The sequence below is a fragment of the Tenrec ecaudatus genome, chromosome 2 (genome assembly GCF_050624435.1).
Source record: "Tenrec ecaudatus isolate mTenEca1 chromosome 2, mTenEca1.hap1, whole genome shotgun sequence".
In the NCBI taxonomy this organism is placed as follows: Eukaryota; Metazoa; Chordata; class Mammalia; order Afrosoricida; family Tenrecidae; genus Tenrec; species Tenrec ecaudatus.
Window position 1 is genome coordinate 12,370,030 of NC_134531.1, and position 26,705 is coordinate 12,396,734.

Consider the following 26,705-nt stretch of genomic DNA (forward strand, 5'->3'; position numbering starts at 1 on the left):
AATTGCCTGTTGTCTCATTTTGTACTATCAATGGTCTCGCAGGCACCCCGCAGAGGGAGGGTAATGAAATAAGCAGTGTTTCCCATGCTGCTCCAAAGGCTAACACTCACATGAGTAATTTAAACATTGGCTAAAGGGAAAGGGGATGGTGAGTGATTTTTATCGTGCACATTTTCATGAGTTTCCCGTGGAATCTGTGTTTTGATCATTCTCGATAGTAAAGTAAAAAGAAGGGCGGTTTCCTACCTGCTGCTCAGCAGGGAACCCAGCAGCATCAGGCTGTCCTCCATGCTGGCGATGATTTCAGAGGTGCTGTCCCCTCGCAGCAGGAGTTCTCCACGGCTCTTAAAGCTGCCGAACATGAAGGACTTGTTGTCCCACTCATTGATCACTTGCTTAAGCTTTTGCTCAATGTCGCGCTCCTTCACGGCGCTGATGCAGATGTCCTAGAAAAAGGAAGAGCGCTGGGCTTACTACGTGTCAGACCTCTTTATCAGGCTCGCACAGAACAGCGAGCCTTCCTTCCATGCTATGCCATGATCACTTCACTTAATCGCTACACCTTTATCTGTAAGATTGCTGAATTGTCATTTGCTGTTATTGTCATCTGCCCTCAAATCAGTCCCTGACTCCTGGTGGCTCCATACACAATTCTAGCTGGCCCTGCACCATCCTCATGACCAGTTGTGGATCCAGCTGTTTTTAGCAATTGAGCTTTCACAGAGGGATTTTTGGAAGGAGATTGCTAGGCCTTCCTGTTGATAAATACGTAAACACTCTCTGTCTTCGTCTAGACACCCCCCCCTGGAAGCTGTTCAGCATCCAGCAGCATGCAAACCTCCCAAGACAACATAAGGCAGTTCTGTGTGAAGTGCTTGTCCAGGAGCTGAATCCAGTTCTCCCATCTAGAAGGCCAGGCTTCTCCCATGGAGCCACAGATCTTTACATGATCTCCATGCAGGGATGCATTCTGATAGCCCCTCACCTATCACAGACCTTGTCACGCTGAAGAAACACAGATTAAAGCACAGTTTTCCGAACTTGATGTACTGAACCTGCATCCTGCATTGCACAAATGCTCTTCAAATAAATCCCGTGCGAGCTGCAATGTCCCACCACATCAGGCTCTCTTTCAACTGTACCTCAATTTCCTCTTTGTATTTTAGAAGCGGGGCCTCCATAATATTCCTGAGCTTGAAGGTCTCCTTGCCCACATCCAGACTATGGCCGGTGAGAGTGCCTATCCGCTCCCAGTGCCTCGTCATCATGGCCTTGCTGGCCATGTGCTCCAGCAGGGGACAGCACTCGCTGAAATCATCAATTGTTTTCTTCAGGTCCAGAAAAGCCTGCCAGTCCTTCAAGGCCCGAGGCAGTTTGCGACATCTGTGAAGGGAAGCCATTGTGAAAGGCCCGTCAGACAGGAGCCCAAAAGAAGTCCCCAGTCCAAGATTATCTGTCAACACATCTACCATTTCCAAATGCTACCCTATTCTCCAAATGTCACATCTCGGAGCATGTCTTGTAGTACATGGTGCTGATATCCACATAGCAGAAAGTGACTCCGTCAAACAGGACAGGTTTCTTTAGAACCTCCCATGACAATTAACTAGGTAAAAAACATTATTTGGAAGCCTTTCAATTCAATTTTGCAAGCATGGTTATTAAGAACCTACCTACTACAAAGCACAACATAGTTTATCATATTGTCAACTAAAATAAAGATCAAATGACCTTTCAGTTCTTTGGGGTATAACACCCTAAAATGGTGTGCTGAGTGAAATAAATTAGTTACAAAGGGCAAATATCATATGATCCCACTTAAATTAAATGCCTAGACTAATCGACTATGTCAAGACCAATGTTTGTTATAGTAACAGTAGCTGGAGGTGGCTAGAAGAGGGGGGAAAGACCCTCATTGTTTAGGTGGTGAGATAGTGAAGGTTGTGTATCAACTTGACTGGGCCAGGATTTTCACTGGTTTGGCAGTTAACAACTAGTAATCCCTAATCTTAAGATCTCCTAGAAAGTAAGGCTGCTTCCCATATAGGTAAGCACTGTGGAAATGCTTGATTGCTTTTGCCAGGTCTGGATCCTGCATCCGGCTGGTCCACCTCTGCTTCTTCAGAGTTGGGCCAGTGGCCTGTCATACAAGCCAGCTAATTCTGGGAGTCATCATCTCTCTGACCCTGCTTTCTTTCTTGGTTCATCAGCCCCTATATTCACTTAAGTCAGGAGACACCCCTAGCCTAACATCTGATCCATAGTTTGGAACGTGCCTGCTTCTGAAACTGTATAAGACATTTCTTGGTAGAAATATATCGTGTGTGTGTGTGTGTGTGTGTGTGTGTGTGTGTGTGTGTGTGTGTGTGTGTGTGTGTGTATATCCTTGCTGGTAAAGAATATTGAAAGCACCATGCACTGCCAAGAACAAACAAGTCTGTCTTAGAAGAAATATAGTCAGAATGCCCCTTAGAGGTGAGAATGGAGAGACTTCATCTCATGTACTTTGGACATGTTGTCAGGAGAGACAAGTCCCTGGAGATGGACATCATGCCTGATGAATTGGTACAGCGACCGCACCAATGGGCTCAAAGCTGAGAATAATGGTGTGGAAGGCACAGGATCTGGCAGTGTTTCCTTCTGTTGGACCTGGGGTTACTAAGGGTCAGAGCCAACTAGATGGCAATTAACAACAGTGATATGTGTGTGTGTGCGCATATACACATATATGATTTGAAAATAGATCACAGACAGGGGCACAGCATGATGAGTGCAATCGGTGACCCTATAAAAAGAATGTTAAAATGCAAACGTTTTCATGTCTATAAGGAGGATTTCCAAAAAATCATGGAAAAATTCCATTATCTTTCAATTCCATTTCCCACATTTTTCAGAAGCCCTTTCATATGTATGCATAGGTATCTGTGTACATGTACGAGTATGTATGTGTTTGTATGTATAAAGGTGTATATCGGTGGTGTATATATATAATTTTCACAATAAAAATTTCATTAAACGCTGATGTGGAAAAACCAGTGATGTTTGCTTTTATTGCAGGAAATCACCAAACATAAACTTCAGATATTTGATAAGTACGCTATAAATAGAGATCAATTCCCTCCTGATGAGATTCATTCAGGTTTCAGTGACATGCGTGGTTCCCAGCCTGCACTTAGGGAAATTAATAAAGACTTTGTCAAGAGTGATGATATTGGACAAAATGAGATCTGAAGCATCTGGGCCAAAGAAGAAGGAAAAAGAAAGCATTAGGGGCTCAAACGTCTCATTTCTCACCTGTTTTGGAACTCTAAGAGTTCATTGTTGATTTTTTCCACGTTCACTTCTGACCAGAGGATATCCTGATAACTGTTCACAGTTTCGATGACAGTGTTGTACAAAGTGTATATTTTCTGAAGAAGATTTAGTTGCTTCTTTATTTCAAGCAGTTGAGGGTACTGCGTGACTGGCAGACCAAAAAGCTCCTCTCCCCCAGTATAGGTGATGTATTTCCGATAGATGTTATCAAATTGATTCTAACAAAGGACACAAGTGAAAACTCATCAAAATGATTTGCACATGAATGAGCATGCCAATGAAGGGAAGTGCGGCAGACAAGCAAACCTTGAGGCCGTTGAGAACAGATAAATATGGATATTAAATAGCTATAATTACTTACATGGAAACCACCTGTAATGGTACACATACCAGATCCTGTTTTTAAAACAGTAGAGTGCTGTCTGCCACAACAGACGCATTTTAAAAATATGTATTTAATAATCTACAAGTGGCTGAATAGATAGACGTGCGAGAAGAACAGGTGTGGGAATGAGAATAGTATACCCGCAAATGTATGTGTGTGCATGTCTAAGAGACAGAAATACATAGATCTACATATGTATTTACCTCTCCCGAAAATATGTCAAACAGCAGAGCGTACTAGGGGCGATGACAAAAACTCCTTAGCAATGTGGTCGAACAATTAAACTGTATGATAGGTGGGCTATGTGTCGATAAAACTGTTTAAAAACAAAAATTCCTAAGTCCTAACCAAACATGACAAAGAATGTTTCTGAGCTGAGGGCTCAAGATCGGTTTCCGATGACACGCATGTCAATTGGCGTAACCCAGTCCTCAAAATTCTAATGCCTACATTGGTGAGTAGTGACTGGGGTCTTAAAAACATAAAAAGCAGATATCAAAAGTGCAACAATTGATCTTTCCCCATCCAGAGCAAAGAAAAAGGAAAAAAATTTGAAGATATATGGGTCCAGTATAGGTCCGGTGATATAATGGGCTGAGCACTGAGATGCCAAATACAAGGTCAGCAGTTTGAGTCCACCAGCAGCTCAGCAGGAGAAAGACGAGGCTGTCTTCTCCAGGAAAGATGTAAAGCCCCAGAAACCCACAGGAGCAGTTTACCCTGTCTGATGGGGTCGCTATGAGTCTGGATCGGCTCAATGACTCAATGACAGGCAGTGAGTGAGTGATGAGAACATCCAGTGGACTAATTGACCATGTGAATCTCAGGTTCCACGATCATGAGGCAAGAACTACATAGTGCTAAGCTACCACTAGTTACCATGGTGAGACGACTCGCATTAGAATAATACATTTAAAAACAAATCATAAACAAGACCAGTCCTACTGATCTGATAGAGGCTGGTGTAATCTCTGGGCCATGACACTTAGTCACCCTTCAATGGAATGGAATTCATCCCTACGGAATTCTTTTCAGTCAATAGACACATCTATACAATGGGCCATAACACTAGTGTGGTAGGCACATCTTGGAATAATCCACCATTTGAGCTTAAACGGGCAGTATTTCCCCAAGGACAGATCTCAGAAGGGTGTAGGCAAGAAAGAGGATGAAATGAAAACAGAAAACACAGGAGTGAAGTAGAATAAATGATGTGACATTGAGGGGATTACAGTGTGAATTGCATGAATAGAAAAGTGATTTGCTCTGTACTCCTTCACAACAGATAAATATAAAGAAAAGTTAATACACATGTATATTATAAGCATATATCAATAGACATGCTGAAATACAGTAATATTTGGGTTGTGTAAGTGGCCATAGACTCTCAAAGGCTTACCTGAAACATGATGAGCCTATCACTGGCTTCCTGTGGCTTCAGGCCAACAGCCATTGGACCATTCTGGGGGAAAAGAAATCAAAAGAAATATAAAATAGAATTAGGTACTTGCATCTGAATTTCCCCAGCCCAAAACATCCCAGTACTAGGATTTTCATTCATGTCACATACATGATAGGAAACGTTGCTTGTGAAAAACCAAGCTTCAAAAATTGACTCAGTGGAAACATGTCTCAAGTTGATAACGCAGCTTCCATGGACCAAAAGACAGGAAGGTGCAGTGTTTACTTTGTAAGTGACAGGGGGAAGGAGAGTCCGTGGCTTATCTACAAGAAGCCCGTGCCTGGTATTGAATTAAAGCTCAGAGACCTCACCGTGATTCTAGCTCTCATAGGCTAAGTGACCCACAGTCTCATCCACCAAATTCAGAGCTCCTGTTCTAGAGGATCTGAAATGTATGGAGGTCTGTGCTGCTTCGTCCAGGATATCCATGGGTCCCATTTTCTAGCTGTGGTACATTTTGTAAGGAATCCTGGTGGTGCCGTGATCAAGCACTTGGCTGCCGACCAGCAGATCTGCAGTTCACATCTACGGGTTTGAAGGACAATCTTGTGATATGCTTCCATAAAGATTACAGCCAAGGAAAACGTACCGAACCAGAAAAACCAAACTCTCTGTCATCAAGTCATGTCCAATCGATAGCATCCCGATGTAGGTTTTCCAAGACAGTACATATTTACAGGAACAGCTTCCTCCCTCGGCAACGCTGGCGGGTTAGAGTCCCTGGCCTTGCAGGGAGCAGGCCAACACTTACCCAACAGCATCACCACGGCGCTCGGTCTTATTCTGCCACATGGAGTCTGTATGAATCCAAATTCAGGGAACAGGACTCCACAGCAGCATAAGCTTTGTGATTTGATGGGCTACTGATTAATAGGCAAACCCTTTTCCCTAAGCTCTACATAGTTCCTCCTTCTGTATCACACAATAGCTAGATGGAAATAGGTCTCAGTACACAGCATATTCTCAATCTGCAATAAAAATCTGGAGGCCATGATGCTGTGGTTTCAGCACCAAGGACAGGACCTGGGCTAAGTAAACTGTTCTTTGTGAAACCGGATAGAAAAAATAACCATGATAAGTATGTGTGACTATGTTTTTGTGTACACACACATAGAAAACTACCAAACAACTTTGGTAACCAGATCAGTGATAAACATGTGAAGAAAATACAAACAAAACCCAATAGCATTGACTCTTCCAACCCAGCTGTGTCAGGGTTGAACTGTGCTCCAGTGACTTTTGGGAAGTAGACCACCTTACCTTTCATACGGTACTGGAGGATGGACTGAAAACCACGATTCTGTCACACAGTAGTTGTGAGCTTAGCCATCTGTGCCACCCTCTCAGAACCAAAGCCATTGTCATCGAGTCAATTCCAACTCACAGCAACCCTATAGGACAGAGGAACTGTCCCTGCGGGTCTCCAAGCCGGCAGTCCTTTACTGGAGTGGAAAGTCTCATCCTTCTGCCAAGGAGCAGCTGGTGGTTCAGAACTGCTATCCTTGCAGTAAGCAACCAAACGTGTGGCATACTGTGCCACTCACTCTTCTCTGTACCACCTAGTGGCCCATAATGTGATTGGCATTTCTAGATTCCCCACTACCAGTTGAAATGATTCTAGATGAACTCTACAGGGAACAAGGCTTGTGAAAGAGAAATGATTTTAGTCTCCTGAAAACCAATTAATCTTCCTGAGCACATCATGTTTAGTGGGATTTGAGATGTGCTTTTTAAAATACAACTCAACTGCATTGCCCATGCGCTATTTGCTCTGAACACACACAGAGAGCAGCAGAGCCGTACCGAGTCGTAGTCCTGATAGAACTGGTGGCAGTCTTGCAGGAAGACCTCCATGGCCCCGATGAGCTCCTTCCTGAAGCCAGGCTGCAGGGAGACCAATTCACTCTGCACATCACTGGCACGTGTCAGGAGCTTCTGCCAGGCGTAGCGCAGAGTGTCGACTTTGTCCATCTCTTCCTTTGCTATCAGAAGCCCATATTTGTTGAGCAAGGCATAGGATTCCTACAGGAAAGGAGAAAATCCCCATTTCTACCAGACAGAAAGTTACATGTGAAAAAGGTCAGAGTGGCGGGGGCAGCATCCTGCCCATACCAGTTACCCGATTTGCAGACGGGAAGACTGTGAGTGAGTTACAGTTCCACTCTGCTTCCATTGCATCGCCTGTAAAATGGGGGGTGGAGGTGGACTCCTGTTTCTTTCCCCAGACTTAGCATAATTTAAAACATAACACTGACTTAAAATCACACCAAAGCAGGTTATTTTAAGGCGTTTTTAAAGCATAGACTATGGCCTCAACAAAAGATATTTTTGCTTAGACCACCGAATTCCAGCAACCAGCACCAGCTGTCGCTGAGAGGACTCTGACTGATGGGGACCCCGGTGTCCCGGTCAAACTGTGCTCCACAGGATTTCCAATGGCTGTTTTTTCAGAAGTAGATGCCCAAGCCTCTCTTCTGACACCTCTTGGAGGGTGGGAACCTCCACCCCTTGCACCACCCAGCAACTCCATAATTACATCGCTTAAAAAAATACAGTCCATCCACTCATGCTAAAAACTTTTTCCTATGCAAAAGTCTACTCATGGAATAAGAAAATAAAAACAATGCACGACACTATTCAAATTGTTCTACTTTCTGCCTCCCTGCTTCCTGGTGCATAAAGTATGGCAGAATATAAAGTACGTATGAAGTGTAGCAAGTGTGGTACTTTAAGGTCATACCAAACCCACCTCCATCGAATTAGGGCTGACCCATAGGGATCCTATCTAGGGTTTCCAAGGCTGTGTATCTTGACTGAAGCAGACAGTCTCGTCTTTCTGTTGAGAAGTAATTGGTGGGTTTGAAACTGCCGCCTTGGAGTGGTAGCCAAGCATCGACTCCACAGTGCCACCAGGACTCTTGAACGTGAGTTGGTAAAAACGAAAAGTGAAGCCCACTGCCCTTGAGTCTATAACTCTATAAGAGAGAAGAGAAGGTCTCCACGGGAGCTCTGAGCATGTAAACCTGTATGGGAGCGGATGGCAGGCAGGAAATGAGGATTACATAAATCACTACATGTACGCACAACGTTGGGACTCCACTGGCACCCATTGTGGGCTGGTAGCCACATCCCACACTGCCAGGGACACAGCTGCCACCTTCCCTACAGAGCCATCCTCCATTCTCAATAGGGTCCTCTTCTAGAGATGGTATGGCTAATGACCAACAGCTTGGGGATTATAGAGGGCAACCCCTCCTGGCCTCAAGGGGAGACCAACTGGGAGTATAATTCATGCTCTTGACTCCTCATGATGGCTAGCTTAGGTTTAGACCACATTCTCCCTCTTGCCTCTTTCTCTGCCTTAGACCCCCTTGTTCCAATGCTCATTCACCAAGAGACCATTTGCCCTGAAATCCTCCCCTCCATCGGGAGGCTCTTAATTTTTGTGGGGAACCTGTCCTCACCTGGTCTGACAGGCAAAAGGTCAAAGTCGTCCTACAGCACACGCCATATTAGGGTGAAGCATCATCATTATAAAGGAGTGTTGGCGGACTGTTGACTGTAAAGTCAGCAGTTTGAACCTACCAGCCACTCTGCTGGTGAAAGATGAGGCTTTCTGCTTCCAAAACTATTTACAGCTCCAAGAATCTTTTTTTAATCATTTTATTGGGGGCTCTGGCAACTCTTATCACAATCCATACATCCATCCATCGTGACAAGCACATTTGCTCATATGTTGCCATCATTTTCAAAGCATTTTCTTTCTAGTTGAGCCCTTGGTATCAGCTCCTCATTTTTCCCTCCCTCCTTCATGAACCCTTGATAATTTATAATTTTTTGTTCATATCTTGCACTGTCTGATGTCTCCCTTGACCCCCTTGTCTATTGTCCATCCCCCTGGGAGGGGGTTATAGTAGGTCATTGTGATTGTCTCCCCCTTTTATGCTCCCCCACCTCCCCTTGCCCTCCTGGTATCAGCCCCAAGAATCCTATATAGGGTCACTATGAGTTGGAATACATGAAACAGCAGTGGGTCTGGTTGACTGGTTGATCAACATGATATGGAATCATGGTGACTTTGTGGTTAAGGGCTCAGCTGCTGGAAAAAGTTGGGCAGTTCAAGAGCACAAGTTGCTCTGGCAGAAGAAAGTCATAGCTGCCTGCTTCTTTGAAAGATTGACAGCCTTGGAAAGCCTAGGGGGCAGTTCTACTCTATCTGATTGGGCCGCCCTGAGGTGAATAGACTCCAGGGTGATGGGTTTGGATTTGGGGATTTTAAATCATCATTTCTGAAATCATGGTACACAAGTTTAGCTTCCATTTGCAACTCCAATTCAGAACTGGCCAAAACCTCAGCAAAGACTCTCCAGGATGTGGAGGTGTTTGTGCTATGAACAAAGGGTGCTCAGTTACCTCGATAGGTCCCACTTGAAAGTCAATGGAGATCTGCTGTTCCCTGATGTCCTTCAGTGCTGCCATGGCGATCCGAATGTCATCGAGGTCTTTGATTTGGCGATTCAGTTTCTTATTGAATTCCTCCACCAGGGTAAAAATGTTTTCCATCTCGCTCCTGTATTTCCTGTTACAGTGGCGGCCGATGACAACCATCCAGGCCTTCGTCTCCGCAGTCAGGGCTAGCTTCAAGTCCGCTGTAAAACCCAACATCCACAGTTCAGACTGAAAAACTTGAACCCATAGAAGAAGACCCCAGGCAAAGTTCACTGATAATCAAGACTTTGCATAAACTCCAACCAAACTCATTGTGGGCAAGTCAATTCTGACTCGTAGCTACCCTATAGGACAGGGCAGAACTTTCCCTGTGGGTTTCTGAGACTGTAACTCTTTATGGGAGTAGGAGCCTCATCCTTGTCCTTTGGAGCAGTTGGTGGTTTTGAACAGCTGACCTTATGGTTAGCAACCCAACACCTAACCCACTACCCCAACCAGGGCTCCTATTAAGACATTGCATAGCACATGGAAAGCCTATTGTAAAGAAATTACTTTTTCTTGTGACTTTATTCCCTTGAGAAAACTCAATATTTCAGTATGTCAGAACTATTTACAAGAGCTAGAAAGAAACACACACATACGTCAAAACTCTCAGTAATATGCTTCCATTGTTTACCTTTGATGTTAAAAGAATTAGATTTCAATTCAAAAATACAGCATTCCCCTGCTCAGATATAGTATTTTTTCCCCCAAATTTGGTGCAAAGTGTTCAAAATCACACAGAACAACTCATTAAGGGAAAGAAAAGCAAATAGAAATTGGCCTTTTAAACACAAGACCCATTTGAAATGGCCCCATCAGAAAGATAACGAAAACTCTCAGAAATGCTGATCTAGATAAGAAGACATCGCAATGCCTCCACTTCCCGGGCTCGGAGCTGGAGAACCCACCTGTGTAGAGTGCAATGGAGCCCACGCAGATGTACTCGGGCTCGGCGTTGATGTCCTGCTCCAGGTGCTGGAAGTAGAGTATCTGAGACTCAAATTCTGAAAGTAAGGGGTTTTTCTTAATGAACGTCATAATGGTCTCCTCTTTCTCCTTCTGCCAGATGTGATTGTAGCACTTGAAGCAATCCAAGGAGGCAATAACTTCCTGGAAACCAAAGACACACAGAGGTCAGTGGAGAAAGACAAATCTGAAAGGGCATTGTGGCGTCGGCTGGTTGTCGATGGTTTCCCACGGGCAGGCAGTGCCAGCTCTCCCCATGTACCCAGAAGACCTGGGCTCCATCCATCCTCAACAACGCACCTCATGCGCAGCCAACAATCATCAGTGGATGCTTATTGTTGCTAGGTGGCTAAACAAATGCCAGAGGAGCTTCCAGACAGATGCATACTGGGAAGAGAGGCTTGGGGATCTACTGTCAGAAATCAGCCAGTGACAGCCTGAGGTCTCACAATGCGGTTGTCATGAGCATCAGCTAACCACAACAGTGGCTTCCCACACAAAACGACCTCACAGAAGCGGAGTTGATGCTGGCTCACAGCAACCCCTATAGCACAGGGAGAACTTCCCTTGTTGGTTTCCGAGATTGTAACTCTTTATAAGACAGTAGAAAGCCTCCTTTTTCTCCCGAGAAGCAGCTGGTGGTTTCGAACTGCTACTTTGCCACTGTGCCACCAGGGATCCTATATGCTTCACCAGAGATGCACTTAAAATCTTTTGAAGACGCTCAGGATTCAATTAGTGAGTAGTGTTGTTGTTGTTATTAGGTGTCATTGAGTCTGTTTCAACTCATAGCAATCCTGTGTACAACAGAATGAAATACTGCCCGGTCCTGAACCACCAATTGCTGTTATGCCGGAACCCATTATTGCAGTCACTGTGTCAGTCCATCTCGTTCGAGTCCTCATTTTTTTTATGCCCAGCGTAATTACTGAACTGGGTACTGCATCCCAAATGCAGTGGAAAAGGGACCACTGCACACATAAAGGTGTGAGCATCTATCCAAGGCACTGACCCAGCCTGGGACCATCCCTAGCTGAAAGCAGGAGAGGGATGGTTTGTACAAGTTGGAATAAGAGTCCTTGAAGACTCGTGTAGACATGAGGTCACTGTGAATTGAAAATAGACTTGATGGCGCCTAAGGAAGTCCATGGCACTGTCAAAAGCAACCTGCCTCAGAGCAGCAGAGCGCTGTGGGCCACCCCATTGTCTTGAGAAGGCTCCCTGCACAGTTCAACCTGAGCTTGGTATAATTTACCCTTATTCCATAACTCAGTCACCAAAACTCTTACATCACCATTCATCCAGCTTCTTTCACCTCATACTTTATACTAATGGTCTATATTTATTATAGTTTTAAATAACTGGTAATATTTTATTATGATGCTGAGAAAATAAGTAATCAAGCAGGATTATCTGAAGAAGAATGCAGCATCAGGATTGGAGGAAGGCTTATTAGTGACCTGAGACTGATGGATAATACCACCGTGCTTGCTGAGAGTGAGGAAAACTTGAAGCACTTGCTGTTGAAGATCAAGGATTGCAGCCTTAAGAATGGATTGCAACCCAATTTAAACAAAATTTCTCATAACTGGACCAATAGGTAGCATGATAAATGAAGAAAATATGGACGTTGTCAAGGGTTTCATCTTGCTTGGATCGACAATAAATGTCCATGGAAGCAGCAGTTAAGAGATCAAACATCGCACTACATTGGGTACACCTGTTGTGAAGACCTCTTTAAAGTGTTGAAAAGCAAGGAGGTTACTTTAAGAACGAAGGTGGGTCTGACTCAAGCCATGGTTTTCTCAATTGCATCAAATGCGTGTGAAGGTTGGACACTATGTAAAGAAGACTGAAAATTAACATGTTTGAATTATGGTGCTAGTAAAGAATATTGAAAGTATCAAGGATTGCCAAAAGAACAAGCCATCTGCCTTGGAAGAGACAAAACCAGAGTGCTCCTTAGACGCAAGAATGGAGAGACTTTGTCTCACATCTTTGGGACACGTTGCCAGGAAAGAGTCCCTGGAGAAGAACATCATTGTGGGTAAAGCGGAGGGGGCAGTCAAGAAAGTCTCTCAATGAGATGGATGGACACGGTGACTACGACAATGTGCCCGCCCACAGGAACGATTGCGAGGATGGCACAGGACCAGGCAGTGTTTAGCTCTGTTCACAGGGTTGCAGCGAGTGTGAACCAGCTCAATAGCACCCAACAACGACAACAACATTCTATGATGGCTGGTGTTTTTGTCACAAAGTTTTAGGTGTCTGCCTGAACCCTGTATTTCTCATGTTTCTGCTGCTGGCTGCCATCGGGTTAATTCTGACTCATGGCAACCCCATGCCACAGCGGGGAACTGCTCCACAAAATGCTCTTGGTTGTCATCATTATGGAAGCGAATCACCAGACCTTTCTCCCACAGCAGGAGCCCTGGAGACAGAGTGCATTACATGTTTGGCTGCAAACGGCAAGGTCAGCAGTTTGAACCTACTAGCTGCTCCGTGGGGAAAACAACTTCAAAGACCCGGAAAGGCAGGGCTGCTCTATGCAGAGTCACTCCGAGTTGGAATCCACTCGCCATCAGTGAGTTTGGGTGCAGGGTTTTGACTTCCCACAGTGCCCTGAAGGGTCCTGTTCAAATGTCCAGTCTAACAGCTAAGCACAGTTTATGCCGATTAAATTTGCAAAACAGATGCAGTGTTCGGAAACATGCTTATTGATTTATAAGACAAATGCATCTAAACATTTTTCACCTACCTACTTAACTTGTTGGATCTTTCTACTTTTTAATTAGGCCCTCAGATTAAGTGGTAGATAAACATATCATCGAGAAATAATTTTAAATATTACCTCCTCATTCTCTATGTTTAGACCACTTGGAGATCAAATTTTCCATTGGCTTACAGTATAACTTCAAAGTTAGAGTTTCACAGGGAAATGAAAATACTGAGTTAGGATAAAAATGATCATCCTTGTCAGAATAGAGTATTCCCAAGAGAAATATAAATTCTGCAATTATTTTAAGTCAACTGTACCCATCTGCACCAGTGCAAGGAAGTAGCTACACTCAATCACCTGAATGCTGCTAAAATGATCCTCAAAGGCTTGGCTTGGATGGATGTTGAGATGTCCCACCCAGAAAAATAGATACACCATCACTTATTCCAACCAGAGCTGATCCTCTGTCACAGGATGAAGTGTGAGTACACACCCAGAATACATTGCAACTGGATGTAGACAGATTCATAAACATAGACAGATTCTCCATGATTTGGAGAATGAGTTACAGATATTATCAAAGATTCCTGGATATGGGTAGGAATTCCAGAATCCCGTGTTCTTTCTATATTCAAATAAGCGTGATATTTATTAAAAGCTATCCCAAGTAAGTTTTACACTCATTTATTTTTCATGAAAGTGTGAATCAATACTAAATGGAAACTTTTTATAAAAATATTACATAAACTACCACTGAAGTCATGTTCTGCTTAAAGTTATTTTTCTCAATTACTCTATTTTAATTGCGTGGTGCAGATTGTCTGTCCAAGCTAGGCAACACTATAAGTCAATAGCCAATCTATGAGTTTTCTGCTAATAAGTAACGCTTGCATTCTATTTCAGTCAGGACCTGAGGAAAGGCACAGCAACTGCCGATCTTCACGGGGATAGGTCTGCAGGAGGCTGGCCATGTCGATGACTAAGTGTGCATTTATTCTTCCAAAAACAATTGTGACCATTCTATAAATCTATAACGCAGTCATGTTACTCTAGATGTCCATCCTTCTGTTATCTCAAGCACGATTAGCATTTGTTCATTTCCCTCATTAAGCCAAAATGACACGGAAATATAGATTTTGTTGCTAGCGTCATGTTTATTTCAATTCTGTTTTACCCTTGCATTTTTGTAATACTGTCACTTATATACAGAAAATTAATGGTCTTTATTCTTGATTTATTCTTTGATACTTAGACCTTTGAAAACATAGTTGGACTTTTATTATCGTCAGAGAATACTTACCTTTCTCATTTAATATAAAGTCCATTATACCAAACACTGAATAAATATTTGTTAAATTGAATTATGTTAGCACTGTCCCCAAGGGGGAATTAAATAAATGCCCTTCACTGTATGAAGACAGCAAAATTGAAAGCAAAAGCTTCCAGTTCCCTCAGGAACAACTTTAAAGCTAAGCTTAATACTAGTTCTTTACATTGTTATAGCAGTTTCTCACTGTGCTTTCAAGCCTTGTGAGGTGTGCTATCAAAAGCAAGCCATAGAAAAGATGCTCATGCTTGCTGAGAAATGATTACAATGATAAATGGATTTGCAGATCCAAATTTTTTTGAAATCTAACATGAATAAAAATTACAGGAATTTTATTCTTTTTTACCAGAAGAGGAAGTTAATAGAAAATTGGGTTAGAAGAAAACAATTACTCTATATGCCCAATGCAAGCTTGTCTTTATAATGTTAATACTTGATTTATTATCTGACTTTGCCTGATCCCTATATGTTAGTGCCCATACATTTTTATTGTCTGATATTTGGTAAGACATTCGTGACTACACCTATGTGAGAAGATGACCATGTGCCTTTTCTGTTTCAAACACAGAAAAATGTATCACTGGCTTTTGAATTGGACCCTCATTTTCATTTGTCATTTATGTAAATCAGACTTTTTAAAAGTTGGATTCACTTGTCCAAAGGCACTAATCAGGACATAAAAGGAAACATAGGAGTAATAGTTCTCTTTTAATTTACAATCTAGAATGAAAATGATCTTCAATTAAGCAAGAATTTTATAAGCCATTCGCTTGAGGTGCAGTGGAAGAAACGTAGGCTAAATGTGGTGTCTTAATTTTTCCCATGCGCACATACTATCAAGCAAAATTCTCTGGCTACAAACTTTCTTGACATACCTTTTTTGTAGAGTTGATGATGGTGCTAAGCACAGAGACTAATTTTACAATCTCTTTGTTATCAGAAACATTCTTATAGTAGTTCTTGGTTTGCACTGGAATAGGTAAATTTACTGATGCTATCTCAAAGGTCTCTAAAAATAAAAAAGAACAAACATTTATACTAACACTGTAGACATTGTTCTTTTAAAAGATGAGGTGATTTGGGAAGTGGTGAAGTAAGAGCCTGTGAAAATCTTCTTCCTCATTAAGTCCGTGGGAACAGTAGAAAATATTGTCAAACCAACTCTGCAGCAAAGTTTGTAAGAATCCAAGGAGTATTTATTTAAGAAAAGCTGCCTAATTACATCAGTACGTTTTAGGGGGGTTTAACTTGCTTTATGGTAGCTCTCCAACTTTGTGGTAGCTATGAGCACTGGCAAGGTTGGTGCCATCACACTCACTGCCACTGAGTTGATTTTGACTCATGGTGACTCTAGAGGGCAGAGTAGACCTGCCTCTTTGGGTTTTCAGAACTGTAAGTATGGGAGTAGATAGTCTCGTCTTTTTCCCATGGTGAGGGTGGTGGGTTCCAACTATCGATCTTATGGTTAGCAAGCTGATGTGTAACTCACTGTGGTAACCAGGGGTCCTCAGTCACTGTGAAAACTGCAGGGCACGATTGGGTTTGGAGTGCCTCAAAATGATCTGTATCATACAATTGCTATAGGTTGACCTGCCTGGAAGCCCTTTGGAAGAGACCCCAAAGAGTTTATCTTTTTTTCATTGACTCCAGGATCACGTACTGGGGAAAGGGCTTTCCCTAAAGTGTCTGCCAAAAATAATTAGTAACAATTGTTCAATATCATTTCTGCCAGAGGCAAAGACAGCAGTTGGGACAATCAAGAGGCAGACCAAAATTTCTGACATAGCCACAGACGTCTAAAAGGTCATACACATGAAGAGTCACTCATGTGTCCAGGAAAGAACTAAAAAGGCCTTCATCATTCATCTCCGGATGACACTGAGACCTTAAACAAGTAAGAAGTAAAGGTTAATTCAGTATTCAGACAACCTGAACATTTAGGGTGCCCCAACACATGCAAGACAAAGGATGAAAGACTCGTTGGTTCAAGGCATTTAAGGAAAGCTGTTCAATCATCAGCTGATCACCAAGCTAATGAAGCAAAGACCACAGCAGCTACAGACCACCAGGAATACATATTTCACACAATCTATCCAGGAAAGTCAATAAAGAAATAAATAGGAATAACAACAAACTTGGGGGGTAGGGGAGAAAGAATCAGATTTTCACAATTGTGATATTATATTTTAAATATCAAGTTTTAAATTATAAATTTGTGAGACATGCAACCAAGAAAGTGGGGTCCATACACAAGGGAAAAACAGTCATTAGAAACTATCTCTGAAGACCTCCAGATATTGGGCTTACAAAGATATGAATTTAACAACCATTGTAAATATATTCAAAGAACTACAGAAAATCAATCTGAGGAATCTAAGAGTGATATAAAAATATGTCTCATAAAGTAGACGATAACAATAATAAAAGAAAAATTTAAGAATAAATCAAATACATCTTCTGAAGCTGAAATCAGCAATAGTAATATGAGAAATCCATAGAGTAGGTCAAAAGTAGATTTGAGTTCCTGGGAGAATCAGTGAATTTAAAGAAAAGTCCATTGAAATGCCCCAGTCTAAGGAAAAGAAACAAGTTTACAAAGAAGGGTGGACTTAAATAGCCCCAGACTTGTGTGGCTTAGTCAAGTGTGCCAATATAAACATAATAGGAATCCTGGAAGGAGAGCAAGCAAAAGGCTGGAAATTGCATTAAAGAAATACAAGTTAAAATCTTCCAAATTTCATGGAATAATTTATCTACACATCTAAGATGCTCAGTTAACTCCAAGTAGCATAGTCTCAAGGAAATAGGTATATCAAAGTCATACTATCAAAAGATAAGATAAAAATTAAAACTAGCAGGGGAATAAAAATCTACTATATTCAACATATCCTCAATAAAATCAATAAAAACTATCAAACCAGAGCACATTGGGATAACATACTCAAATGCTGAAATAAGACTTTCAAGCAAAAATCCTATGTCCAGCAAAATTATCATTCAAAAAATGAAAAAGAAAGTAAGGCATTTCCAGGTAGACAAAAGGTGAGAGATATTATCATTAGTAGACCTAACTATAAGAAATACTTTGCACCAAAATGAAAGAACACTAAACAATTACTCAAATACATACACACACAAATAGAGTATATTGGTAAAGTTATATATATTTTAATAAGAAATTTTTTTAATTATAAAACTGAAGATAGTATAAACAAAATATAGTATATCTTCAGTGGAACATCATTCAACAATAAAAATATATGAATTGCCTATGTCTGCTACAATAGGGATGAAACTTGGAAACATAATGCTAATTGAAAGAATCTGGGACAGTTACACATGCTTCCTAGACATAACCTAACACCTGGGGGAGTGGTTGACTGGATTGAAAATCTACCATAGTTTCATGGGATAACTCAGTAAAGTGGCATAACACAGTCCCAAAATTTTATGCTCTACATCCTAGTTTTATTGTTGTATCTGGGGCTTGCAATTGGCCGCTTAAGATACAGTTGTTGATCTCTACTCCTCTTAAGCAAAACAGAAAGAATGAAACCAAAGCTTCCAAGAAGAAGCCAGTTTTCAGGACTAATAGCCTTCCCAAACCACATCGCATGTCCTCTTGCCAAGAGACCAGAAGAACTAGATGGTACCTAGCTACCATTACTATGCAGTTCTGATTAGAAATACAATATATGATCCTGAATACAATAGGAGAATAATACAAAACAAAAGTTATATTCTTTTTGTAAGTCCAGATTTATAAGATCAATAGAGACTAAATGAGTCCTTTAAATGTTGTACTGAAACCATACCCATAAGCCACCTTTCTGCTAAATAGCAAACTGGATCAGAAACTAAACAATATCACCATGAGCACTATACTCCTTTTCAAAAAAGAAAAAGTGAGATGAGACCAAAGGATCAACATGTATTCTAAATGATGAGAAGGCAAGAAGTATCAGTAAAGTTAGATGAATGGGAATGGGACAACTAATGTTCCACGATGCTCACCTTTCAACATGATCACTGAAGACAAAGTGGGTGCATAGCAAATGTGGTGAAGAAAGCTGATGGTGCCCGCTATCAAAAGATATAGCATCTGAGGTTTTAAAGGTTTGAGGATAAACAAGCGGGCATCTAACTGAGAAGCAACAAAGCCCACATGGAAGAAGCCACCAGCCTGTGTGATCATGAGGTATCGATAGGATCAGGTATCAAGCATCAAAGACCAAGAACAATAAATCACATCATTGTGAATGAGGGGAGGTGTGGAATGGAGACCCAAAGCCCATCTGTAGACAACTGGACATCCCCTTACTGAAGGGTGGCGGGGAGGAGAAGACCCAGTCAGGGTGCAGTATAGCACCAATGAAACATACAACTTTCCTCTAGTTCTCTAATGCTTCCTCCCCACACCCCCGTATCATGACCCCAATTCTACCTTATAAATCTCGCTAGACCAGAGCATGTACCCGAGGTACAGATCAGAGCTGGAAACACAAGGAATCCAGGACAGATAAACCCCTCAAGACTAATATTTAGAGTAGCCATACCAGGAGGGGAAGGAGAAGGTGGGGGAAGACAGGGGGAACCAATCACAATGGTCTATGTATAGCCCCTTCTTAGGGGGATGGACAACAGTAAAGTGGGTGAAAGGAGACATCGGTCAGTGTAAAACATGAAAAAAAATAATAATTTATAAATTACCAAGGGTTCATGAAAAAGGTTGGGTGAGAGAGGGAGGGAGGGGAAAATACGAGAAGCTAATACCAAGGACTCAAGTAGAAACAAAATGTTTTGAAAATGATGATGGAAGCAAATGTACAAATGTTCTTGACACAGTGGGTGGATGGATTGTAATAAGAGTTGTACAAGCCCCCAATAAAATGATTTTTTTAAAAAACAAATAATGAGAATGATGACATATTGTGAAATGTGTAACCAGTGTCACTGAAAAATATATACAAATTGTCAAGTGGCAAACTAATATGCTGTACAAATATTTTACTTAAAAGTACAATACAACAATTAACAAATAAATAAGTCTGTCACAGAAGACCATATGTAATATGATTCCATTTATGCAAAATGGGTACAAAATATGCCAACGCACAGAGACAGAAGGCAGAAGATTGATGGTTGCCTGGGACCTAGAGGGAGGTGGGAGGGTAGGTGACTGCTAATGGATACAAGGTGCAGCAGCACTAGGAATGTAACACAGAGGAGAAGTTTAGGGAAGTTCAATAAATGCCCACTTATTGTGACTGCTTTATAAGAACTAAAAGAATATTTACCTTGAAGCTCATGTTCTCCTCCTTCATTATCAGAATCATTGTTTTCATTATTCCTCAAAGCAGCCATTTTTTTCTCATGCATCTTCTTCTACAATGAAAAGGAACACCTTCAGCTCTGCTCCATTTGTAATCGAGGCAGCATCGACATGAAATAATTCCTTCAACCCATACCCACCTTGGACAGCAGCTCACTGCTCCATTGTCTAACCCCCTTGGGGACACTAACTATGCACTCCACGGCTTTGTTCAGGGTCTGCTGGACGTCCTCCAGGGCAGGGGCCATGGCGATGTTGGGAATGGCCAATGTAATGCTAGCCTGGAAAATGGGCAGACTGTTCGGCTTCATCTTAGATGCATTGTTTCTGTCTATGTTAACACAAAACAGACAAGATATAATGTTTTTAGATCATTTTACTGGGGTCTCTTATAGATCGTATAATATTCCATATATCAATTGTATCAAGCATATTTGTACATATGTTGCCATCATTTCTAAAATGTTTTCTCCTTGAGCCCTTGGTATAAGCTCCCCTTTTTTCCCCTCCCTCACACACCCTCCCACCCTCATGAATCCTTGGTCAATTGTGTAGTGTTATTATCATTTCATATCGTACACTGTCCCTTGTCTCCCTTTGCCCACCTTTCTATTATCCATCCCTTTCGGGGGAGAGGGGCTATATACCCACACATGCTTGTTGAAAGAATTATTCAATCCATCAATGAAAACTAATGAAGAAGCTAGTTGTGTTCAAATATCAAGAATAGTCATATGGACCTACAGTCACTTTCTGCACAATGCTCCTTAGAAAGGAGGATGGTGAGACTTCATCTCGAGACCTTTGGATGTATTATAAGAAGCATCCTTCCTGTAGAGGTTCCCTTCCCGTAGAGGAGCATCATGTTGGTAACATAGAGGAGTCTCAAAAGATGGAAGACTCTCAACCAGAGCGGTTGGTACAGTGGCTACCATAGTCTCTAATCTGGCAATGATCATGAGGACGGTGCAGGAGCAAGCGGTGTTTCATTCTGTTGTACTTAAATCTCTATGAGTTGGAATCATCTAAGTGATACTAAGCAACAGCAGGAAAATTGTCCGTCCAGCATACCCTCCAGAAAGGAAATGTGCTGCATAAGATTTGGCCCTAAATATATAAACTGTCACCCAAGGTCTTGAAAGATGATGCTGGACAAATAACAAGATGCCAACAAGTTAGTCATATAAGTCATAAGCAAGCAAAATAAATAGATGGATGGATGGGTGGATGGATGGATGGATGGATGGATGGATGGATGGATGGATGGATGGATGGATGAGTAACAAGAGTAATTATCACAGTTGGGAGAGACGAGTACAGGAGATCAAAAGCATAAATCTGACCTGAACAGTTAAAACTTTATAAATAAATCTCCCTATGATGAAGGATGGGCCTTACCTGGTTTCCACAATTTTGTGAATTTTTGGTTTCTACTGTTTGGATTGGTTTTTGTTTGTTCATATTAGGGTGTGTGTCAGAGGTGTTATGTCATTGGAGGTCATCCTTTTGAAGTTGTGTTGTATGCTTTTCTGGATTTGGGTGTATGAAACCCGCAATTGATGAACTTAAAAGGACAGCAAGTATATGAGGGTTTCTTGTGGGGTGGGGGTGGTGTTACAGCAAGTATATAAGGGTTTTGTGGGAAAGGGTTCAACGGAGACGATTCTAGAAGTCCATGTAGAAAAAGAAGGTCTGGACCCTGTAATAGCAATTGTACTATTCTACTAGACGTGACTCAACTGCGTAATGATATATGTATCAATCCCAATTAATAAAAAAGAGTATCAGAATTAGTCAGTGCTAGTGAAATAACCAGATTGAAATTTCAAACTAAATGTATGTCTTTTCTATGAGAAAGTGTGCTTCAAACTCAGAGCCATTAAAAGTGGAACAGAAAATGAAGTGTAATTCGTTATTCTTATGTAAGAGTTCTTTAAAGTTTGGTATAGATACAGGGACAAATATCGAGGTAACAATACTGCATGTATTATTTTATATGTTTACTGAAAATACCTTAACATGTTCTGTGCCATGGAGCTGCTCTGAAATTAAATTCAACCAAATAGCATCCACAGCAACAACACAAGCACACACATGCACACAAACACAACACACATGCCAGCATCTCTTCCGGGGTGGCCAGGACACAATGGCATAGGACTCTTACCCCGGAAGTAAACAGAGTTGGAAGCTTGAATGCGCTTGCGAATGGCCTCTAGTGTGTTCCTGGTAACTTTCAGCAGAGCATCTGCGTTTTGATGATTGAAATGAGAAAGCAATTCGCAGGCTTCTTCCTCTAACATCTCCATCTCTTTCTTCCTTCTCTTGATTGCCGTCAAGGAGAGGAGGCCAGCCCCCGTCTCGCCAGCATTAAGGGAAGCTATCACATGGTCAGCTGTTCCTTCTTTTTCCTCTGTGATAAAGGCAGATGGGAAAAAGAGCGAGCAAAAGACAGAGAGAGCCACACACAAGAGAGAAGCATGCATTGCCATTAAATATGTTTGTAATTTAAAAGATCTGTAGCTGCAACTAAGTAAACAGTGACAATGAAAGGGAGAGAAATTAAGATAAATTATGTGCAATTTAAAACTACTTGAACACCATGCTTGTTAGAAAATGAGGCTACCCAGAGGCAGGAAAAGAAGCCAGGGCTCTATGTGAACTGGCGGGAAACTCTTCTCCTCCCTGTGAGGAAATAACCGAGGAGAAAGATGGGAACAATGACATGGAAAAACTAGACTTGGCCTCAGGGGCTGAATTCTGATGGCACTCTCTTCCACCCATGGCCGGAACCTTGGGGGTCAAAACTTCCCTCCTCTTGAACTCAATGTCCTCATCTGTCTACACCAGTGATGCTCAACCTTCCTAATGCCGTGACCCTTTAATTCAATTCTTCATATTGTGGTGACCCCCCAAAACATAAAATTATTTTCATTGCTACTTCATAACTGTAATTTTGCTACTGCTGTGAATCGGGTGACCCCTGTGAAAGGGTCATTCGACCTCCAAAAGGGTCGTGACCCAAAGGTTGAGAACCGCTGGTCTAGACTCTAGAGGCTTTCCAAAGGGACTGCCAACCCATGACATCCCACTTGGTTCGTGAGAAGAAAAAAGCACATGCCCATGTCAAAATGCCAGGCAAACTGACAAGAGCTAATGCAATCCACATGTGTACAAGGTTTAACCAAATATAGTGGAAATTAATTACATGGAGTTCATGACATTATGCTCAGACTCATTGTTTCTGATTTCTATATAACATGATAAAATTAAGAAGGTGTTGATAGAAGTATGGAATTAATGGCTATGTTGAAAATTCCATTTTAGACTTCAAAATATGTTCTAAATAAAGCAATCTCCATGACCACATCTCTTACCTGAATTTTCACTTTTTGAATCAACCCTATTCTCATGGGATGGTTTTTCACATTCTTCTTTAGATGGAAGGTCTGCATCCAGCAACATATCTATTAGCTCATTGACAGCTTCTTCCACTAAGGAACTTTTAAAATTAAGTATCTGAGCCCCATTTACACAAAGGTCCTGTGGGGGGGGGAAAGAACAATTTCATATTTGCATATCTAGCCCTTATGAGCACATCCCTAATGATAACCTCACACTGAGGTGAGGTTTTAGCATCCAAAGATGCTGGGCAGTACCATTCTCCCTAACTAATATGGACTAAATTGGGTCTTCCCAAAATATGTGTTGAATTCTGTTCCTTGAACCACTGGACATTAATCTTTGGGAAATGGAGGGGGTTTTTGTTATACTATTGAGGTCATAGAAGAGTAAAGATGATCCTAATCCCTTCTGAGTTTTAAAACGGCTTGAATAGACACAAAGACACAGGCAGGGGAAGACAGATTACAGGTGTGGATCACCTACAAACCAAAGATTGCCAAGGAACCAAGCAATGTCCAGGGCTACCAGCAAGGTATGTCAGGCCTCTGGTTTGGACTTTCAGCTTCCACAACTGTGAAAAGCTTACTTTCTATCCTGTAAAGGCACTCGTTAGCGGTGTTTGGGTTACAGCAGCACTAGAAAACGAAGACACGGACTCGGCCAGAAGTCCTGCAAAGCAATCTGTTAAACACGGGGAACCAAATGGAGCAACACGGATGCACTCGGATTTTATGAGCTTCTCCAGCAGTGAAGAAAACACAACATTTATAAGCAACCTCCTCCTCTCTCACAACCTGTTCTAGTAAGTCTCCTTGTTCTCCTGACCTTTCCCAACAAGATAGCATCATGGGCCAATTACTTTTAAATATATTCACTTCCTCTCCAACTAGTCTTCCACCACACCCACTCAGGAGAATCCCAGCACAGATGAGCCAAGTGATCTCCCTTCTCATTAAAATACACATTGGCATTCCCAGATGTTTGGCTGGAAATTCATCACCTCCAAATGCAACTGCCTTCCTAAAGCTACCCGGGAATCAGTCGCTGTGCGTCACTGGCCTCTATGAGAACCTGGAGAGCTCTGTCCTCAAACCTTGGTGTCCTCAAATATGCACACCACCCTCCCCACATACTCAGTAAATGACCGTGCTTCCAACAACACAAAGCACTAAAGCTGGTTGTCAGGAGCCATCATGTCAGCTCCAACTCATAGTGACCCTGTGCACAACAGAGCAAGAAATGCCGCCCAGGCCTACACCATCGTCGATTGTTACCCTTGAGCCCATTGCTGGAGCCACTGTGTCGATCCCCCTCGTCAAGGAGCCTCCTCTTTTCCAATACTCTACCAAGCATGATGTCCTTTTCCAGGGCCTATTCTCTCAGAATGCTCCTTATAAGCAAAGATGGGGAGATCACACCTCGAGAGCTTTGGACACGCTAACAGGAGAGACCAGTCCCTGGAAGAGGATATCCTGCTTGGCAATGTAAAAGTCTAGTGCAAAAGAGGAAGATCCCAGATGAAATGGATTGCGCTCAGTGGTTGCGACAATGAGTTCAGGGATTATGACAAACGTGAAGGTGGCACAGGACCGGTCGTGTTTCGGTCTGTTGTACACAGAGGGTCGCTATGAGCTGGAGCCAACGTGACACTGTGTTGTTGGAATCTAACGAGAGCGTTTGGTACATGGTAGACTAAGAGTACCTATGTGACCACGCACAATAAAACCCCAGGCTCTGAGTCTTCAGTGGGCTTTCACGGGCAGAAACAGCTCACACACTGCTGCATTTTCATTGCTAGGGAAAGGGTGCATTCTGCGTAGCCCATCATGCTGAGGAAGAGCATGTGACTTAGCTGGCATCCACTTCTGACTCTGTTCCCTTATCACCCAGCTCTGACTCACTACTCCATCCATCTTAGGCTGGAGTATGCTGACTTCCACAAGTCCTTCCAACCCCTCTCCACCTACAGCTGGTCTTAGGGAGCGTCAACCAAAACTCAGCTAGAAACATGCTGACCGGGTGTGTCAGAGTTCAGAACTACGCTCTGATGGGTTTTCAGGGGCTGGTTCTTTGCAAGTTGATCATCAGGCCTATCTTTTAAGGCACCTCTGAGGGACTGACTTGAGCTGCCAATCTTTCCATTAGCAGCTGGGCATATTAACTGTTTAGACGACTCAAGGCCTGGTGTCTCAGATACCAATTAAAATCATTGCTGAAGAATCCATACAGTCTTCTGACTTGTCGTAACTCTAGATAGGGTTTCTGAGACTATAAATGCTCATGGGAACATACAGTCCCCTCACTCTTACTAGGAGAGGTTGATGAATCTAAACGATTGGTCTTGCAGTGATGCCAAAGTTGGCATTCCCGCAGGAGAACTTAGGGTCGCTATGGGCTGGGCATAGGGTCGCTATGAGTTGGAACCGACTCAATGACGGTGGGTTTGGACAAGGCCGAGAATGCCTCACTTGCAAATAGTTTGGGAAAGTATGGGTTAAAGAAGGCTAAGTGAACTCTCTCCCAGGAGACCTTCTTTTCGTATCCTAGTGGGTTCTCTACCTGTAAAAGGGAGAGGCATACCAAGTGCCGTCAATAGCCGCAACACTGACCCCCACACCCCAACTTCCTCAGTTTGCCTTAACAGCTATGGCACATGGCTTCACAGAAATGATTAAATCGGGCCCAGGATTTGTTTAAATCAACTATTTCATTAAATTAACCCCAGCTTACGAGAAGCTGTCCTTACTCTGTTACTTAGGGGTTGGGATGAAATTGTAAATGTGTTCCGTGACAATTTCCTTTCGAGTGATCTGAAAAGAAGTGACTCGTTGCGCGCACCTAAGTGATTTCTCGGGGGAGTTGCTCTTCATTTTCAACATTTTGTCAGAAGTTCAGATCTCGGATCCCTTTTATCAGTGAGCCGTCACAGATCGAGACCAGATTTAATTTATGCTTCACAAATGCCCTCTCTTTAGAGCAAAATGAATCACACACACAAAAATAATAAAGTGAAACATCACAGTCCTCCAGTGTTCTTCGTGGTCCCTCTCGAACATTCAGACTCACTGTCGTTGAGTTGATTCCAACTCCTAGTGCCTCTATAGGACAGGGTAGAACTGCCCCTGTGGGTCTCGAAGACTGTCACACTTTACAAGAGACGTTCGCCTCTTCTTTCTCCCTCAGAGTGGCTGGCAGCTTCAAACTACTGACCTTGCAGTCTGGCAGCCCAATGTAGAGCCACTGTGCCACCAGGGCTCCCTCATAATCCCTAGGGGATACAAATGGTTAATTGCTTGGTAG

At 42.4% G+C, this 26,705-nt stretch overlaps 1 protein-coding gene across 1 annotated transcript in view; it reads right to left on the minus strand.

The window, feature by feature from the left end:
• Window positions 1-26,705, minus strand: part of DNAH5 (dynein axonemal heavy chain 5) — a 378,136-nt gene that overhangs the window by 206,075 nt on the left and 145,356 nt on the right. The window contains exons 18-29 of the mRNA XM_075540865.1: window positions 23,378-23,543; window positions 22,168-22,413; window positions 20,141-20,331; window positions 19,966-20,053; window positions 15,544-15,677; window positions 10,562-10,763; window positions 9,576-9,811; window positions 6,966-7,184; window positions 5,100-5,162; window positions 3,295-3,533; window positions 1,143-1,383; window positions 247-446 (exon numbers count right to left, since the gene is read on the minus strand). Coding sequence (XP_075396980.1) covers window positions 247-446; window positions 1,143-1,383; window positions 3,295-3,533; window positions 5,100-5,162; window positions 6,966-7,184; window positions 9,576-9,811; window positions 10,562-10,763; window positions 15,544-15,677; window positions 19,966-20,053; window positions 20,141-20,331; window positions 22,168-22,413; window positions 23,378-23,543 — 2,225 coding nt within the window. The remainder of the gene's footprint in view (window positions 1-246; window positions 447-1,142; window positions 1,384-3,294; window positions 3,534-5,099; window positions 5,163-6,965; window positions 7,185-9,575; window positions 9,812-10,561; window positions 10,764-15,543; window positions 15,678-19,965; window positions 20,054-20,140; window positions 20,332-22,167; window positions 22,414-23,377; window positions 23,544-26,705) is intronic.